General features: G+C 44.0%; 1 protein-coding gene across 3 annotated transcripts in view; it reads right to left on the reverse strand.

The window, feature by feature from the left end:
- Positions 1–18627, reverse strand: part of LOC119186999 (cytochrome P450 3A16) — a 45643-nt gene that overhangs the window by 11282 nt on the left and 15734 nt on the right. The window contains exons 2-8 of one of the 3 annotated variants that reach the window (XM_075868293.1): positions 14534–14630; positions 13877–13935; positions 13267–13363; positions 8356–8481; positions 4863–5115; positions 3699–3829; positions 2479–2590 (exon numbers count right to left, since the gene is read on the reverse strand). In XM_075868293.1, coding sequence (XP_075724408.1) covers positions 2479–2590; positions 3699–3829; positions 4863–5115; positions 8356–8481; positions 13267–13363; positions 13877–13935; positions 14534–14630 — 875 coding nt within the window. The remainder of the gene's footprint in view (positions 1–2478; positions 2591–3698; positions 3830–4862; positions 5116–8355; positions 8482–13266; positions 13364–13876; positions 13936–14533; positions 14631–18627) is intronic. The other 2 variants (XM_075868291.1, XM_075868292.1) reach the window with 2 other exon arrangements.

Consider the following 18627-nt stretch of genomic DNA (forward strand, 5'->3'; position numbering starts at 1 on the left):
TGTTTTGTTTGTACTGGGAGCTTTCATGATTTGACCCTTCTTAATGAGATTCTTCGTTTCCTGGGAAAGCTTGCCAGTGTGCTGCCTAACTACCTTGCCTCCAACTTCCACTGCACACTCCGTAACTATACTCGTCAGATTATCATTCATTGCATCTACGCTAACCTTGGTTTCCTCACTAAGAGCGGAGTACCTGTTCTGAAGCAAGACTCTGAATGCTTGTACTTTCCCTCTCAGTGCTAGCACATTGATTGGCTTCTTACGTATCAGTATCTGTCATTCCTTCTTCAAGTCTAGGCGAATTCGAGACCGTACCATTCCATGGTCACTGTATCGTACCTTGCCAACCACTTCCACATCCTGCACGATGCCTGGGTGTGCACTCAATATAAAGTCTATTTCGTTCGTATTTTCGCAATTAGGGCTCCTTCATGTCTACTTTCGGTTTTCTGGTTTTAGGTAGAAGGTATTCAAAATCCGTAAATTATTGCGTTCTGTGAATTCCACTAGTAGCTCTCCACTGGTGTTTCTATTCCGATGCCATAATCGACTACTGCCTGGTCTCCAGCCTGCTTCTTCTTTACCTTTGCATTTAAGCCTCCCGTCAGTATAGTATACTGTGTTTTTACCTTACTCATTGCCGATTCCACGTCTTCATAGAAGCTTTTAACTGAAGCGTCATCATGGCTGAATGTAGGCGCGTAAGCCTGTAGCACCTTCATCTTGTATACTTTATTCAGTTTAATTGCGATACCTATTACCCTTTTCATAATGTTATAGTGATTCCATATGTTGCCAGCTATGTTTCTTTGAATTAGGAACCCCACTGACAGTTCTCGTTTGTCAGCCAAGCCCTGATAGCAAAGGACGTGCCCATTCTGTAGCACCGTATAGGCCTCATCTGTCCTCCTAACCCCACTGAGCCCTATTATATCACATTTAAAACCTTCTAGCTCTTCGAGTAGTACAGCTAGGCTTCCCTCACTAGATGAGGTTCTAGCGTTAAACGTTGCCAAGTTCAGGTTCCAATGACGGCGTGTCCGTATCCAGAGATTCTTAGCACCCACTGCTGCGTTGCATATCTGATCGCCGCCGTGGTCAGTTGCTTCGCAGCTGCTGGGGACTGAGGGCCGTGAGGTATTTTTGACGTATGCATGTGGGAGGTAGGGGCCAGATACTGCACCAGGGTGGCCAATCCTTCTCTAGTAAGGGAGTGCGTTCCCAGTGGTGGATACCGGTGAGGCCGCACCCCAGGCCTCTTAATGCAGTTCCATCACCAGGCGGATTCTTTTATCCGGTTGAGAACTGCGAGGCACCGGGATTCGAACCACGGACCTTTTTCATCCGAGGCGGATGCTCTAACCACTACGCCATCGCTGCACTCCTGAAGTGTACTAAGGGCTATCCATTTGTTTCACAATGTTGATGTGGGAAAAGGACCAAGCAGGTCTAACCTAACACGGTAAAATAGTTCGGTGGGTATGTCAATTGGGTGAAGATGGCCAGCGGGTAGCACAGACGGTGTTTTACGACAATGGCATAGGTCACACGTGGCGACTAATCAGTGTATCGAGCGAGCAAGGTCTGGCCAGAAGAAACGGCGTTGGACCCACTCGTACGTGCGGGATACACCAAGGTGTCCAGCCATGAGAGCATCGTAAAGTTCGGTGAGAACACAGTGGCGCAAATGCTGAGGCACAACAATGAGAAGGACGGGCCCGTCTGGTCAGAAATTGTGACGGTATAACACGCCCTTTTGAATGACAAAGTAATCGACGGAAGCATCGTTTGGGGAGGAGTTCATACGACTGATGATATCAAGCAGCACTGGATCGCGCTTCTGTTCTTCCCCAATATTAAGGAAGTCGGACACTGACAAAATAGAGTTCTCCGTGGGCTCATCAGTGTCCTCAGGATCGTCGACAGGTTACCGGGAGAGGCAATCGGCATCATGGTGTAGGCGGCCTGATTTGTAGACCACCGAATAGGAAAACTCTTGCAGGCGCAAAGCCCAGCGACCAAGGCGGCCTGATGGATCTTTCAGACAGTTGAGCCAGCAGAGCGCGTGGTGGCCGGTAACCACCGAAAATGGGCGTCTGTATAGATAAGGTCAAAATTTCACGAATTTTCAAATTTTCAGTGACAATTTTCATATAGCTACCTTAAAAAATTGTTTTTGATATCGAGGCAGCGGATTTTAAGTGACATATATCTGCAGTGTGACGTAAATTGGAGAAAGCCACCCACAACTTGCTAGGTCCAGATCTTAAGAATAATGAGTGGACAGCTGTCTGGAGAAACTGACAGTGAGGTCGCGTTTCGCGGGATGGTTTGCTGATGCTCAGAACTTCGGAATCAAAGTTAAATTCTTCATGCGTGTTGTCTAAAATATCTTTGTTCTATGAAGTCTAAATATCGTATCAGTACATTTTTAACCTAGACTGATACATGGCATGAAACTTCGGCAAAGTTTAGTACCTTCAGATGCGCTATCAGCATCCCCGGATGCCGTGAGCGAGTGCACGTTCACAAGGTTAGCGTCCTCCACTTCAGCATTGAGCATCAGCTGCAGAAAATCGCACCTATTTCTCTGAAACCACGAAAATTAGACAATTTATTGACAAGATTCTTATAAATCCTACAAATAATATTAATAATAATAATAATAATAATAAAAACATAAAATTGTTGCTGTAGTTTAACGTCTCAAAACCACCTGATGAGGCTCCGGATATTTCACACACCTGGGTTTGTTTAACGACTGCCTAAATCTAAGCAGTTGAGCCTCAAGCATTTTCACCTTCACCGAAAATGTGGCCACCACACATAGAAGGTACAGAAATGCCAACTGATATAAATAGTGTTGTACGTACTAGTGACAATGAAGATGATCTTTTTCATCTGTGAAGGTAGAGTGCGATTGAAACAAAACTGATTTGCTGAATGAAACTGCCATGTTTACGAGCAAGATGCCACCACCTACTGTTGACTACCACCAGCTGATGCTTGTCAGTGGTAGCAAACGTGTTGTGTTATCTAATTACAAGCACTGTTGGAGATTAGCTGCCATACGAACAACGTTATCTCATTCAATATAAATGCAATATCATGTTACGTGACAGCATCACTCATGTCCCGCAATGACGTTCTTAAGTGACATCAGCATGATGCCTCTGACCAGATAAGATCATGGCGTCGTCATTACGCTAGCAACGAGGTCATCATTGAATTCATCTCATCATATTGTACCACGTGACGGCGCCTTTCACATAATCTTGTGGCTGACGTTTTCTGGTGAGGTCACCACAGAACAAGCGCCTCTCCTGTATCTTTTTAGCTCTCTATTGCCATATTTTTTGGGGCAAACTTTGCATTGATAATATATTTCATACCTCTCAAAAAGAGACCGTTTGCCCGGTGCTATTTTTATTGTTGACAGTAGGGACTGTGACTTTAATCACGGTAACGCACACGCTTCGAGTACACACATTTCAAGGTACATCTTCACTGAATGATCAAGGCTTAATTAAGTGTAACAAGCAGGAGAAGCGTGTACACGTTTTGCAAACATATCTTAAACTGAAATTTCACATTTATCTTCCCGTTTGTGCCCTTGAAAAACTCTCGGAACCTGACCCTGGTAGAGGGAGAGATGGGCCATCAATATAGTGGCGTTGACGGCTACTTAAAAGACCTACCTCATGGTTTTCACGACGAAACTGTATGATGGAAGTGATCTCGTCAAAACACTTGTCTGCCGCTGTCTTGTTATGGCGGGAACCGAATGATATGATCAGCCTCCACAAAGGATTAAACTCCGGAAAGCAAGCTGGGAAGGAAAAAAAATGAAATTGGGCGAAAACATTGAAAATAACAAAAGAAATCGTTGCGATAGACAAGGATGCGGTGACGTCATGTGACATCGCATTTTTAGGTGGCGAGGCAAGGTAGGTCCCATTACTTCTTGCATCACCATCATCATCATCATCATAACCATCATCATCATCAGCCTGACTACGCCCACTGCAGGGTAACGGCCCTTGCTTTATTGTGTTATTATACCCGATGCTGCGCTTGCTGCTGCTGTGTTATACCCGCAAGCTTCTTAATTTCATCGGCCCACTTAGCTTTCTGTCTCTCCCTCCCACGCTTGCCTTCTCTTGGAAACCACTCAGTTACTCTGCGCGTGCAACGGCTATCTTGACTTCGCGCTACGTGCCCTGCCCATATTTCAATTTTTTGTATATATTTTCGACTAAGATGGCCAGCTCTGGCTTGTTTCTTGATTCGCTTTGATCTCTCCTGGTTTCTCAATGTTACACGACTCTTTTTTTGCACTGATCTCTGCGTCGTCCTTAATAGAAGCTGAACCCTCTTAGTGAGCGTCCAGGTTTTGGCTACATTGCTAAATATTGGTAATCCTATTCAATAACGGATAAATCGTACTCGCGCTCAATTTAACCACACTGGGTTTGCTATTTATTAGCATGAACTTAAGTGCTTGTATACCTTTGACAGTGAAACTTGTAGAGTTTACTCTGGGCCTTGAGACTAAACTTTGTTTTTTTCGCTCTAAATACGAGTGGCTGTATGTCAACTGGCCCCAACACAGGCGAAATGGTCGACACTGTGCTTATGCTAGTGTCCGTGTTTTGCTGCACGATGTACCAGGCCACAACGTTTGTTGTCTTTTTTTTCTTTAGTCGAGTGGTCGTATTACAACGCCCACGTACTCAGGCTGAGTACTTCAATACAACAAAAAGGTGTTTACACAACAGAAAAGTTTTCGAAGCACAAAATTTACCAAAAACACTATTTTTGGTGTTATATGTTTAGGGTAGGTACAGTATTCTTAAACTTACCAGTAAGGAAATGTATCCATGACCGGCGAAATTGTAGCAAGCTATCCAACGTTTCCCGAAACAGCGACTCCGTTGTGCTCTTCATTCGGTCCTTTTGCTGCAGGTCGGATTCGACACCAAACGCCGATCGAATGATGACGTCTGCGGTGAGTCTCTGGAAGAGATCGCGGAACTCGAGAGCTTCGTCCTTCTTCCTCAGGGATTCGATGACTTGAAGAAACTCGTTGGAGCTGTCGTCTATTAGGCTTGCCATCTGAGAAGTGAAAGTCGTGTATTTGATCACTGGCTGTATATACACAGTTGAAACAGGGTCTGTATTTGCAACAACCTCTTACGCTAAAAACTTCTGACAAGAGAGTATTGCCACCAATCGCCATGCGAGACATAACAATAACGAAGCCAGCTGAGCGATAAGAAAACGCCTTTACCAAATAGTTATGAAAGAGGTAAATTTGGCTCCAGAAACCCAGAACCTCCGATTCATGTGACTAGTTACATGGTCGAATTGTGTGTTGGAATTGTTTACTATTGCAATAGCAATTTTATGGACACGATTGGCTGGATTTAGCTGGTGGCGTCGACGTCACTCACTGTATGCACGTATACGTAACACACACACACACACACACACACACACACACACACACACACACACACACATATATATATATATATATATATATATATATATATATATATATATATATATATATATATATATATATATATATATATATATATATATATATATATATATATATATATATATGAAAACAGAAGAAATAAAAAAAACAAAAACAAAGACCCCGGCCCGCGGAATCGAACGTGAGAACTGCGCGTCGTGAATGCGAGGCGTTAACCACTGAACCCACGAGAGGCACCTCCTTGAACGTTTAAACGGCAAACTATTTCCATCTGCCACTTACCGCTGTTGGCGGGCATTTCGGGGGATGGGGGGACTATCCTGTTTTTAGCATTATCCGGAAGATGACTCAAAGAGCACGCGGCTGCTCTCATCTCTCACACGTACTATGCCCATCGGAGAGAAGGGGAGTGGACAATCTCTCTTGCGCTCTTATCTCCCGGTGGGGAGGATCGCACGTTTTGGCTGGTGTTGGCTTCGCACTGGAACGGTTCTGTTGTAGTTGCGGGGCGCACCGTGGTCACTGCAATCGTTGCACAGCCTCCATTTGCGAAAAAGGCGCGCTTTTCAAACACAGCGAAGTAACAACTGAGACGCCTATTCGCGTTCATCTGTACCTGTGAGTACGTTTCGTGTGTCATTTGTGCGTGAGAAACGCGGGGCACGTTCCGATCGGTTTGCCATTCTGCACGTAACTTTCCAATTCATTGCTATCGCGTTCATTGCTTCGCCTTTGCGGCAAAGCCTCGGCCTTTTGTATCTATCAAAGTAAAAATTTATTGTTATGGTTAACATGCTAACTACTACGTAGATATGTGTGAAACCGTTGCGCAGTATCCACACAAACTTCCGCTCAGCCCCACAAAACAGCACGTTTAAAATTGACACATAATTACAAGCGCCTGGTTTAGTTATTATGGTGCTCGGCAGCTGACACGAAGTTTGCGAGATAGGATTCTGGCCGCAATTTAGATGATACAGGTCGGGGCAGATGGATTTGAGAGTACGTTAGGAAGCCCAGGTGGTCGAAATTTCCTTAGCCCTACAAAAAAGGCCTCTCTCTTATTTATTACAATAACGCCACGGTGATAAATTTGTTATGGTTCTTGACTGCAGACCCGAAGGTATTCATAACAACTTCAGGTCGCGGTGTTGGTGTTTTGGCGAAATCGAAATGCCCCAGGCCCACGTACAGTGCGATGCCTGGGCAGGTTAAAGAGCACCTGATTTATTTGCTTTATTTCATTACCCACAGCGCATTACAGTGGTGGAGCGTTTACAAAAAGTAGTATACAAAAATAGGGATGGTCAACATCTCCAGAGCCCTCCGTTATGGTGTCCCTCATAACCTGATCATGGCTTTGGCGAGGTAAAATCCCAACTATTATTACATGCGACTACATAATATTATTAGATATCATAGAGTATATTATGTTGTGTAACCTGTAGTTACCACATGTTTGCATTTATGCATTGTCGTACAACCTAGAGCAAGTTGTTTGCTGTTTCTATGTATTCTGCTGTATAACCTATACTTGTTGCACTATACTTGTGCAAGGTGGGAGACATGAAGGAGCTTGTGATAACCTAGCTTCTTCTAGCTTTTCAAGTTAGTCGTGCACTCATCTGCTTGGTAAAAACCGCATTATTCCTGCCCTAATTTTGAATATAGTAATCGACTAGGGCGTAATTACGAATATACTGACCTGTTTTGTTTTCAATGGTAAGCTTTCAAACAAGAGGCATTTATCTCGGGCCCAATTGGCAAGGTCATGATCAATGTGAAGCTAATAATCCAATCCTCACTTGCACAATCCTAATTATCATATAAGTTAAGACTAACTACCATGGTCTTACTTAGCGTGTTCATGAATAACGTAACGTTAATTAACAAGGTTCAGATAGCTCTTCAACTAGCATGTTTTAGTTAGCCTGGTCTTAGCTCACATAGCGTCATTAGCTTGATGTTCTTAAGATGTGGCGCAATTACGCTGGCCTTACCATGACTTCCTTAACTTGCCGTAATTAGCTTGGTCATTGCATGTCCTGGCCTAGCTAGCCGAGTACACTGCCCAGTGAAGTAGCTAATTACCAGGGCGCGAGTGATCGGGTGATGATGAAGTCTACGAAGAAGGCGCGCACTAGCTGAGCAGCGCGCTAGAGTGTGAAGGCCGGGCATGATGATTAACACGTGGTCTCATGTTTAGCTGTGGTCGTGATATTGTTAGACGCTCGGTAGTAACTAATCTCAGAGGCAACCTTGTTGAGTATTCTAAAGCAATCTTAGTAGAGGTATTGAAAGCATCAAAATAAATTTAAACACCCCGTGCGTCTGAAAAAATATCATCGCGTTAAGTTTCTGACGCCTTCATTGCACGGGTGCACTTCTGCACTTGATGGAAAGAAAAACAAAGGAAAGAAGATGCACGTGGTTCGAAACCACCACCCAACTTTGTCGACCGTCCTTGACGCGATGCCAGGTTCCTTCGTAACGAATGAAATGCAGCGCGCTGAGGGGTGAATTGGACTTTGTCGTACTATTTGCTCAATCAAAAGTGGGTGTCGCCAGAGCTCGCAAGGAGCCCGAGCTGATCTCCAGTTTCGCCAAGCTCGAGGGATCCTGCATAGTGATTTAGATTTCGTTTGAGATCGGCAGTTTTCCTTATTAAAAAAAAGTTATTAAATATTTACACGCACTCTGTTGCAGCTTGTATGTCATCTTTTCGGTGACTTTAATACTTTTCTTTGAATTGTGCAGCTGCCGTCAAAACCTCTTTTCCCGTGCCCGCTTCATCGAGTGCCAGTAATGTAGTATGATGGGCTACCGAGGTGAATTACGTTTTCACTCACCTTCTTCATGTTGCTCGTCGTGAAAGCGGGCGTCAGAAGACTGCGCATCTTCTTCCAGCGCTCTCCCTGAGCGTGGAGAATGCTTCCTTTGTTGATCGGATGAGTGCTCGCGAAGCTGGACCACACCTGTAAGTGTTCGTACGCCTTAACATTTATTGCTTCGCTGTGAATTGGTGAAGTCCCTACGCACTTTTCGTGCATGGTTGAGGCACCATTCAACGTTGCGAATACAGAACCAATACAACATAAATGAACAATGAGGATTCTTTTTTCATGTGCAAATTATGAGAGTTGACGATGCTTGGCGTGTGCTCGTTTATTTGTTTTGATTATTTATTACAGCGAAAGGTGTTATAAGATGACAACTAGGGCCTCGCGCAGTGCCGCAGTTGTCCAGCACCACCACCGGTGCCTGTAACCACATCGCGCTAAATCGAAAAAAAAACCTAGCATCAATGACACAGTAGAGTTCCAACCCAGGTCAGCTGGGTGCCAGCCCAGTATTCTACAACTAAGCCAGGCTGTTTTTCTGCTTATTGCTTCTTCATAGGCGCGCACAGCAAACTACCAGCGCAACAAAAAGAATGATTTTTGATTTGATATGTGGGGTGTAACGTCCAAAACCACCATATGATTATGAGAGACGCCGTAGTGGAGGACCCCGTAAATTTCGACCACCTCTGGTTCTTTAACGTGCACCTAAATCTGAGCACACGGACCTACCACATTTCCGCCTCCATCGGAAATGCAGCCGCCGCCACCGGGATTCGATCCCGCGACCTACGAGTCAGTAGCCGAGTACCTTAGTTTCTGAACCACCGTGGCGGCGCACAACAAAAAGAAGCAGTAACAGTCCGACACAAACTAAAATTCCCTAAGTGCTGCCAAGAGCTCCACCCTCGACAACCACTCAGGTGCAATCTCCAGAGTTTTCTGTAGTTCAACGCACTTGGCCATACATTTACGGAAATACATTCGTGCAGGTCATTCATCCTGATCGCAATAAAAACCCGCCATACGGGCCCGCCATAAACAGTGAAGGCCACATAGAATAATCAAATCAAAAGGCATTCCCTTTTCGTGCACTATTGACAGAAATCTTATAGCATAAGAATTTAAAGGTAATTCTTTCTTTAACGTCCTTGGAAGTACATCCCAAAAATATACTTCCTCCCAACAATGTTAGAAAACATGGTTCATAGTTAACAGTTTTTCACAGATAAGGCAATTTGTCCCCCAAGGTAGGTAAAAACCACGGTCAGATTTAAATGTCCCGACAGATAATGTACAAGAAGGACTTCGCGGCAGGAACCACTTGCATTCTCTTCACTCGTTTAAGCACATCTTGCGCTTAACCTCCAGTGTACATAGCATGGTACAGGAGTTCAGGTAAAACAACATCACACACATCTTTTTACAACTTTTTTGCGAGTGACTGAAAACAAATATTCATATGAAAATTTAACAGATAAAAGCCGTGCAGTTAGATTAACCTTCTTAAGACACCCGCCGACAGCACCAGTCATGTCGTTGGTTTGAACCACATATCCAGGTAAATCCCGCATCAGTCTCAGTTGGCGCACTGTACGTAAGAAAGAATCCCTTGTGAAGCGAAAAAAAGAACCTTATGACTTGGCATATGAAAGATGTGGCAAACCCAGCCCTCCATGTTTCACTTTTCGAAACAGATTAGTTCGACTGCGTCTCTCCCAGTTCGAGGCCCACACGAATACTGCGAAGATGTGATGGGGCATCTGTATGTTTGCCCTTAAATCATGCAATACGTGCATCACTTATCAAAGTTTTGAGGCAAAGAAAAGACAGTCACCCTCAAAAACACTGACAGATGATTACCGTTGCATCTATCGGCTTTCGTCCGGATTTCTTTCGCTTGTTCTTGCCAGTAGTTCTCATTATCTTCATAAAATTCCAGTGGCACCCCAAGGTACTTGACAGGTGTGGTCATCCATTTACATTGGCAAAATAGTGGGTCTTGACGACCACTCTCCATGCCAGAAACCCAGAAGCTTTCCCCAGTTTACTAGACTGTAAGTTGCATTGCCGAACCTTTTAACTACAATGATAGTAGTAGTAACACTATCTTGATCGGTACAGCAAACAGCCACATCGTCGGTATACGCCAAAATTTTAACTTGGGATTCTTATAATCTAAAGCCATGAATGCTACTGTTTTGAGTTATTGCTAAGCACAACGATTCTATATATAAACTGATCAGTAGGGGATTCATTGGGCAGCCCTGACCGACAGAACGCTTTATGTTAACTGTATCTCCTAGCGTCTTGTTGATTTCCAGAATGGTCGTGCAGTTCTGGTATGCCACAGATACCCCATCTCTGAATGCAGAATTAACGTTGACATGGTCAAGAATGGAAAGCAGAAGGTTACAAGAAACACAATAAAAGATTTCTCGAGATCAATCTGTAGAATGGCTACCGCTCCTTGATTGGCATCTTAACACTCGAGTACGCAGCGCATCTTGTGTATATTGGTCACAATGGAGCGTCCTATAATCCCTCATGTTTGGTGGGGCCCTACCCATTCTTTGATTACCCGTTGAAGTTGTCGTGCTAGTACTTTCAATAAAAAGTTTGCAATCACAATTAGTCAGGGATTCAGGTCTATACGAAGAAGCAAATTTTAACTTCTTTGAGTGTTCTGTCTTAGGTATCAAAACTATATGTGCTTCACTGAAGGACATAGGGAGGCCATTGGGTTTATAAGCTTGATTGAAGACATCTGCGTGTACTTGGGATAGTATTTTAAAACTCCTTATCAAACGAAGCACGAAGCCCGTCCGGCCCGGAAGATTTACCAGGGTTCACTTTATCTATAGTCCTTTCTACTTCCGTTGTTGTTATGATTACTTTAAAGCTGATTTGGTGTATTCTGACAAGTTCGGCGTTTTGCTAAGGAACTCTTGCTAAATGCCTCTGAATCAATAGGCGCGGCAGCGAAGAATACCCCGTAGTGTTTGCCAAACGCTCGTCCTTTGCTCTCATTGTCTGAAATTTAGATACCGTTGACTTCAATGACATTTGTATGATTTCTTCTGGCATTACTCTTTTCTAATCCAAGTGCTCGCTTAGTCGGGCGATCATCCACAGTCATTGATGTTGCTCTGGCTCGCACCAGCGCTCCGCTATAGCGTTTCTTCTCACATACCTCTATACTCTGTTTGATACTCCTCAAATCCTCTGCATGTACTCCGGGTTTTTACATTTAAAAGCTGTTAGCCTCTCAAGTGTTCGTCTAAGCTCTTTCTCCTTATTTTAGATTCAAAAGACAAGATGCTAGATATCTCTTGCTTGGGACTTGTTAGCAAACTTGCCTCGGGCAGGCTTTATGTCGGTAAAGTAATTGCGTTAATACGACTTATAAAGCGTTTTAAACTAGCGAAACAACAACCAGTCGTCACACAATGCTTATAGTGTAATGGATGGGTAGTCCAATCCTTTAACCAATTACAAAAGCTTGTTTTTGTTCACGTATTAACTGTGGTGCATACCAATTTTAGACACAATTCCTCATCGTCGATAGCCACTGCATGAATCATTGGGACGAAATTCCTCGCAAAAGTTTAGCGGACACCACACTTCTCAGAAGAATGACGAAAAATAGCATAGCGAATGCCAGTCTATTACCCAAATTTTATTAATGCCGTAGTGGGTACCGAGCAAATGTGTTTCCAGCCATTACGCAGTGATTGTTTAGAAAAGGCTCTGAAAGGCCGCTATTCTAGCTTACGATGTGACTGTGCTGCGCCTTCCGCGCAGGCCTGGCGCTTTTTATTTATTTCTCATGGCGCAATGTTCCCTCCTAGCTTTCTCCTCCTTCACTGTCGAGTACAGCACCTTGGTGCTTGTGCTCCACGCAACAATGCTGTTGCTCCAGGAGAGAACTACCACCGCCATTGTAACAGTGAGACGCATTGACGTAAAATAAGTGGCCTTGATTTCACAGTGTAAAGGGACTCTGCAACACATTTTGAGCATGGTGAGAAAACGCTGCCGATCGGTGGTAGTGGCCTCCCAACAACACGCGAGCCAAATTATATAGCGCAGCACTTGGCTTGAAATTCACGATAAATTATCAAAGTCAGCTGAAAATTGCTATCTGTTCTCTCAAGAAATCACGAAATATGCAAAAAAAAAAACCACACGTAGCAAGCCCATCTATCAGCCATTGGATGAATTCAACACGGCGCGCTCACTTGTTAGAAAGATTGCCGCGGGAGGCCGCTACTTGTTCACGCGTGCGCGCCCAATCAGACAGAAAAATGCCGCGCATACAAGGAAACGAAAAAAGAAAAAGTACTTAAAGTCAGGAGGCCGCGTGATGTTTCTCTTGAGCCCTGCAATTCCTCCCTGCTCAGCTTCCAGCGCTTTAGTCCGGACTAGAGAAGAGAGAATGCAATTGCAGCATGCCACATACATTTGTAACTCCGCTCGACTGGACAGATTCTTAAAATTTTTGCGGCGTTGAATTCGTGAGGCAATTAGCTTTTCCAGGGAATTAATTTCATGCTTACTTGAAAAAGTGTTTCAGGGCCCCTTTGAGGACGCATGTAAATGACACTGGTCATAACGATTAAAAGTGTCACTTTTCGCTCGTGATAGCCAACATTCTCCAACATAGACGCAAAGAACATAGCCCTGTTGGCTCGTGATATGGTGTATCGATAAATTAGTACACGCGTAGCACTAGGTTAGTCTTATCTAACTCCGAATGAGTGTTGGGTATGATACACAGAAATTCCGGGAAAAGTATTGTGATGAAAATTTCCCGGCACTATTCACTTTAAAAATTCAGTTTGAAAGCATATCAGTAACATTCATCAGGGGTCTACGGGCATGCCAACAGCTGCACGAATTATGGACGTTTATGCTCACCCCTCGGCCATAAAAATTGTGGAAATCTTTTATTTGGATCTTCTTGATTAGCTCCGGGTCTTTCACGATAAGAAATGGGTGAGCACCGTTGTAAAAACTGAAAAGTGACGTCGAAAAGAAGGTTACATGAGGAGAACTTAGCTTAACTACAATGTGCTAGGTCGAAAGTATATGTTGTAACGATCACATCACAGTTCGGGAAACTCGCCACATTCATTGTGTCTTTTGGGGTATCGCAAACGTTTTTACATGGCGCTGACTTTTGAACCTGAATGAGAAAGTTCGGGTAGTCGTCATGGCGATAACGTGCCCGTATTTCAACGCAGAGTGTTGTACTGAGATACCCTGAATGTGAAAGGGCTAATCATTAAGATAAAATTGTACTGCACTTCACGTTTTCTAAAATATTTATGCTTTACGCAACGAACCACTAACTACTGTGTAAAGCACAAAAAACAGCTATACCATACTAAAGCCATATAGGAGCCCTTCTCCAGGTATAAAGGTTTCCGTTATTGTTGCCAATTAGCTAACATTGCTTTAATTTACTTTTCACAAAGCGCATTTCTGCAGAAAACAAAATGCTTACGAAAAATAAGAAAAGTGGTACACGTAACCAACAATGTCACCATATTTGTCCAACCATTCCTTGTATTTATCCAGTGTTCCCTACATAGGAACAACAGGATCAACTGCTAGAATACACACAATAGAAAAATCAAACAGTTCAGTTCTCGCTAATTGCCTCTGTCGATGCTTTTAATACACTGTTTTGACATATACGGCACTTTAGATTTATTTTCCTTCAGTAAGTTAGCCAGCTTTATATTATCAGTTAATGTTCACACGTTCTCTTTGTGTCCCACACCACGGTAATGATGGTCATAAGTTTTTCACGTGTGAATATTGAGGTCCCTTCATGACAGAGTTTTTTAGAACATTTAGTTTTTTTATTACCTAGAATGGTTTTTGGACAGCTTTATTAGGCTTCGTAAACAACATAACGCTTCAAAGCTTCGAAAATCATGTGGCATTCACTTTCAGGAACTCTCGAGTGATTTACCAAACCTGTTTACATTTTATGTGAGGTTTACTTTTAGGGGAATTCTCTGATAACTTCAGAAATCTGGTTCAGCTTTCATGCGACGTTCATATTGGCAACAATCTCAGATGGTTTCTCACTCTCTTTACATGCTGTACTCGTTACAAAAAAATGACAAAGCCGTGCATTGCGTAAACACGTTCTTGGAGGACATTTCGCCTTTACCTTTTGTATAAGTTCGGATAAGTTTCCAGAAAGAAAACTTGGTGGGGGACCTGGAATTCCAAGGTCTTTAAAAAAGGAAAGCCGCCTCCTGCGTTGTCTGAAAAACACAGAACACATATGGTTGTGATCATTTGTTTACAGCTTATTTATTTTTACAGCTTCTTTATCCAAAAAAACCAGTTGCTTAACGAAAGCAAACACGAAAATAAGGTCATGCGTGCTTCTTACAACAGCCTGTCATTAGTCAATAAGTAAATAGAGAAGTCATGAGCCAACGGCAGGGGCCGCCATTATGGTCGGAAACGTGCATGACTGCAATGGCGTACTCACATAGGGAAGGTAACCGCCGTTACGAACAACGACGGTGAACCACGCGGAACTGCAGTGAGCGCCAACTATGGTTCACCGATTTAACACACATTTAAAACGTCCTCGGTTAAGGCCAAGGACGCCTTAGAGGTGTGTAACCACTAAACCACGGTTGCCATGCTCGGCTGCCTACAATCGCGGGGAGCGGCATATCCGCGGTTTCGCACACCGTGTAACATAAGCGAGCCATGGTTCGCTCGAAACCGCAATTACGTTAACCACAGGCTGCCTGCGTAACAAGAGTGTAAGTGAGCACTTTAAAGAGCAACCGATTTATACGGGGCAGACTTGGCGCTCCTCTTACAATACTGGGAAGGGCCCCTCCGCCTGCACCCGTCTCTGCTCGCGCGCACGCCTATCAATATGAGGGACGCTGCAGATTGGACAAGGAAGTTTTCAGATAGGACTTAAATATAGCCATATCCAAGTATAGGGGTAATCTGAGCTTTTTTAGGTAAATGATGTTCTATGTAGCAGTGAAACCAGAGGGAGTGCCCCCTCGATTTCTCTGGGCGCAAAAACCTCGCGTATCTCAATGATCCTCGCTTGAACTTCTCCTACAGTCATTGCTATCTTCATCTCTCGTATAAGCAAGGCACGTTTCAGAAATACGAAAAAAATTTATTATATGTAGCGCTCGTCCTGTCGTACTTTCGTCTCCTTGTTTTCAGCTATGGCTTCACAAAAAGTTCGTTTTCTTTGTGGTTTGTCATGTTCTGTCTTAGTTGTTTGGCATCTCTTAACTACATGATAGTGCAAATAAGGGGGAAAAAGCCATGAAATCCTTAACTGAATAATTTGGAGGTCCATGTAATTTGTGGTATCATTCAAACTTAGCGCAGAAGAGTAGGTGGTCCTAAAGGTAATTGTATTGCAAAGCTGTACTAAGTGGAAGCTTCTCAGGTTGAGACTCTTATATGGTCCGGTGGTTTAAAGAAATCAGAGCATATCTGCGGAGTGAGTGATGAGTGTGACGAAGCGTCCGTTGGTCCATACATGCTTCTGGACACACGGACGGATGGATGGAATCACGGAAGGGAGCACGGAGGAAGGGATGGATGGATGGAAGGACGCACGGATGGACCCACGGAGAAAGCGACAAACTTAGAGATGTACGGAGGCACGGACGGAAGTACAAACGAACAAACAGACTGATGTTCATGGACGGAAGCATTCATGGACGGAAACATTCATGGACGGAAGCATGAATGAATAGACAGAGGAATGACGCACGGACGGACTCATGGATGGACGGACCGTCTCACTGTTTGTCCGCCCATCTTTTTGTCTGTCTGTCCGTCCATTCTTCCGTCTGTCTGTCCATCCATCCCTCTGCCTATCTATCCGTCGTTACGTCCATCCTTCTGTCTGTCTATTTGTCCGTCCATCTGTCTGTTTGCCTGTCCATTAGTCCATCTGTCTGTCTGCCATGCAATGAAACTTATATGAAACTAAACCACATGAAACACGCGTTCACTTCATCTATTGATCATTTCACATACTGCAACAACATTGCGCCACATAGTGAAGATTCTTAGAAGTAAGGCGCAGCTGGACTTAGCCCCAGCGCAGATAGAGTGAGCCACAGAGCGACGAGCTCCGCCCCTAAAAAAAGGGAGGGTTGGTTTTCTGGTGGATGTGATAATCGACAGAGATCGGTCTCGGGACCCAATCGGCAAAGTACGTGAAAAAGGGGCTGACTGCCATTTGCGACTTGTTTAGGTTTCTTGCCAGAAAAAAACTTGGGCAGTGTCCGTCGAGTGTAGGTTACACCTGTACAAGTATTATTTGTTGAAATCCCACGTTTCAGCCTACATTAATATCTTCTAACTTGTGTGAAAATTTGGGAACCCTTAATCTTCGCCTTTAGGAGTTGAACGCGATTCGCAACTTTCACGGCCTATAGGTGGCGCGACCCTACATCCAACATGGCTGTCGTTGAGAAGATATCCCCGAAAGAGACAGTACCGGAGAGTACACTTCTGGCGAAGACTACAATATGTGGCGCTTCAGCGACCTTATGATTTATGGTGTTGAGACTGTAGGGGAGCGCCAACATATTATATTTGGTGAATAAATTCTGGGTACAACAGGGTAGAGAAATATGCGCAACATTGTAAATAAGGCACACACGTACGCACGCTCTTCATGAGGCGTTGTGCGTAATCGCGCGCAATGACTGGTGTCACGTTGAAAAAGTGTTATACTGGGAGTCTCAGTACAAATTTCTCAGTAATCTCAGAAATATTTTCGGAGACGTGATTTGCCTTACTGTTTTGATTGCATTGTATTCTGCGCAAAGCTTGTTCAGCTCACCTAAAAGCGCGAAGCAAAGTAAGCTGACGAAAAAAGTTGTTTTTCAATTCGAAGCACAAGCACCATGTCATATTACCGGATATAAGATTTGAGGATGCTTTCTTGACCAAAATAAAACAACCTAATATCAAGAGAATGATTTCGGCAAGCAGCACCAACGAAACCCAGTGGTAATATAAGATTCTCACGTTTAAGAGGGGTCGTTCCCGTTACTATTCTATGCTTCGGTGTTTGATAAGTACAAAAGATAGCATGGTAGCCATCGGCCATACCATGCTGAATGCGCCAGTTCTCGTCCGAAATATAGCATGGTACGAGACAGAAACCACAAAAAAAAAAAGAAAAACCGCCAACAAGAAGTAAGACCGAGCACAAATTGCTGCAGCTCGTGGAGGTCATGGAGGTCATGGAGGCACTTCGTAGGCGCCTCAGATGTGCAATAATGCAAAGAACGTTTCTAAACCGGTCCTTTCATTCTATTCTAAAGGGGGAACGCTTTCCTAATTTAGTTCTTGTTCTGCTTGCACAGCGACTGTGTTGAGCAGACGATCTAAGCAACAACTGCAAATTATGAACAGAGACCTCGATGATGCTGTGCTAGTACACAAATTGGGTCTGCACACATTCACGGGCGTTATTTGCCTGTTAATTTTGACCTTTCTAATCATCCATGGCTTTTTGGGGCGCTAGTTTGAACGGGAGGTTTTACTTTTTCTCACGGTGTATGTAGGCTAGGAGCATCGAGGCTCGCAATCAGTCGGATTTCTTTCTACTTTCTCTTCACCGTGACAAACCCAAAGGGTTCCGGTAATTTCTAAGCCGTTCAAAACGTTGCAAAACGACCCCAAGTGCAGTGAAACAAGCAGCAACAACTGCGGTTTGATGCTGGTCCAAAACACCGATCATCTCAACAGAGCTTCCAGCCGCCACCTCACAGCGACGCCACGGTACCTGGAAGTGGCGAATAGCGAAATCCGGCCCCTAGTGAGCCATTCAACCGCTAAGCGCATATTTATTAATATGTTTTGTTACATACACACACACGGGCGCACACAGATAGCACACAGTAGATCGTACCAGCACACGCGCGCGAATGGTACATACAGGTCTTTGATTTAAAGCGAGTCGCATGACCTCCAAGATACACGCCACGTGCTCACCATTTCGGAGGCCACAAAGAGTCTCACAATGCCTCACAGATAGCAGCACATTATCCAGCGTTTGCTGTTTGCTTGATCAATGCCTCTAGAAAGGCAAGATGTGTTTTCCGCTAGATAGACACCATTGTCCATTTTTAGAGCTGTTTCAAAGTTCCTGTGTGTTTTTAGCGGCGATGGCTGCACTATCCTGGCATTTTTCAACGTAGTTTGGGGCTCTCCCAAATGCACTTACAAATCGCTGAACGCGCT

Source organism: Rhipicephalus microplus, chromosome 7, assembly GCF_043290135.1.
Source record: "Rhipicephalus microplus isolate Deutch F79 chromosome 7, USDA_Rmic, whole genome shotgun sequence".
Classification (NCBI taxonomy): domain Eukaryota; kingdom Metazoa; phylum Arthropoda; class Arachnida; order Ixodida; family Ixodidae; genus Rhipicephalus; species Rhipicephalus microplus.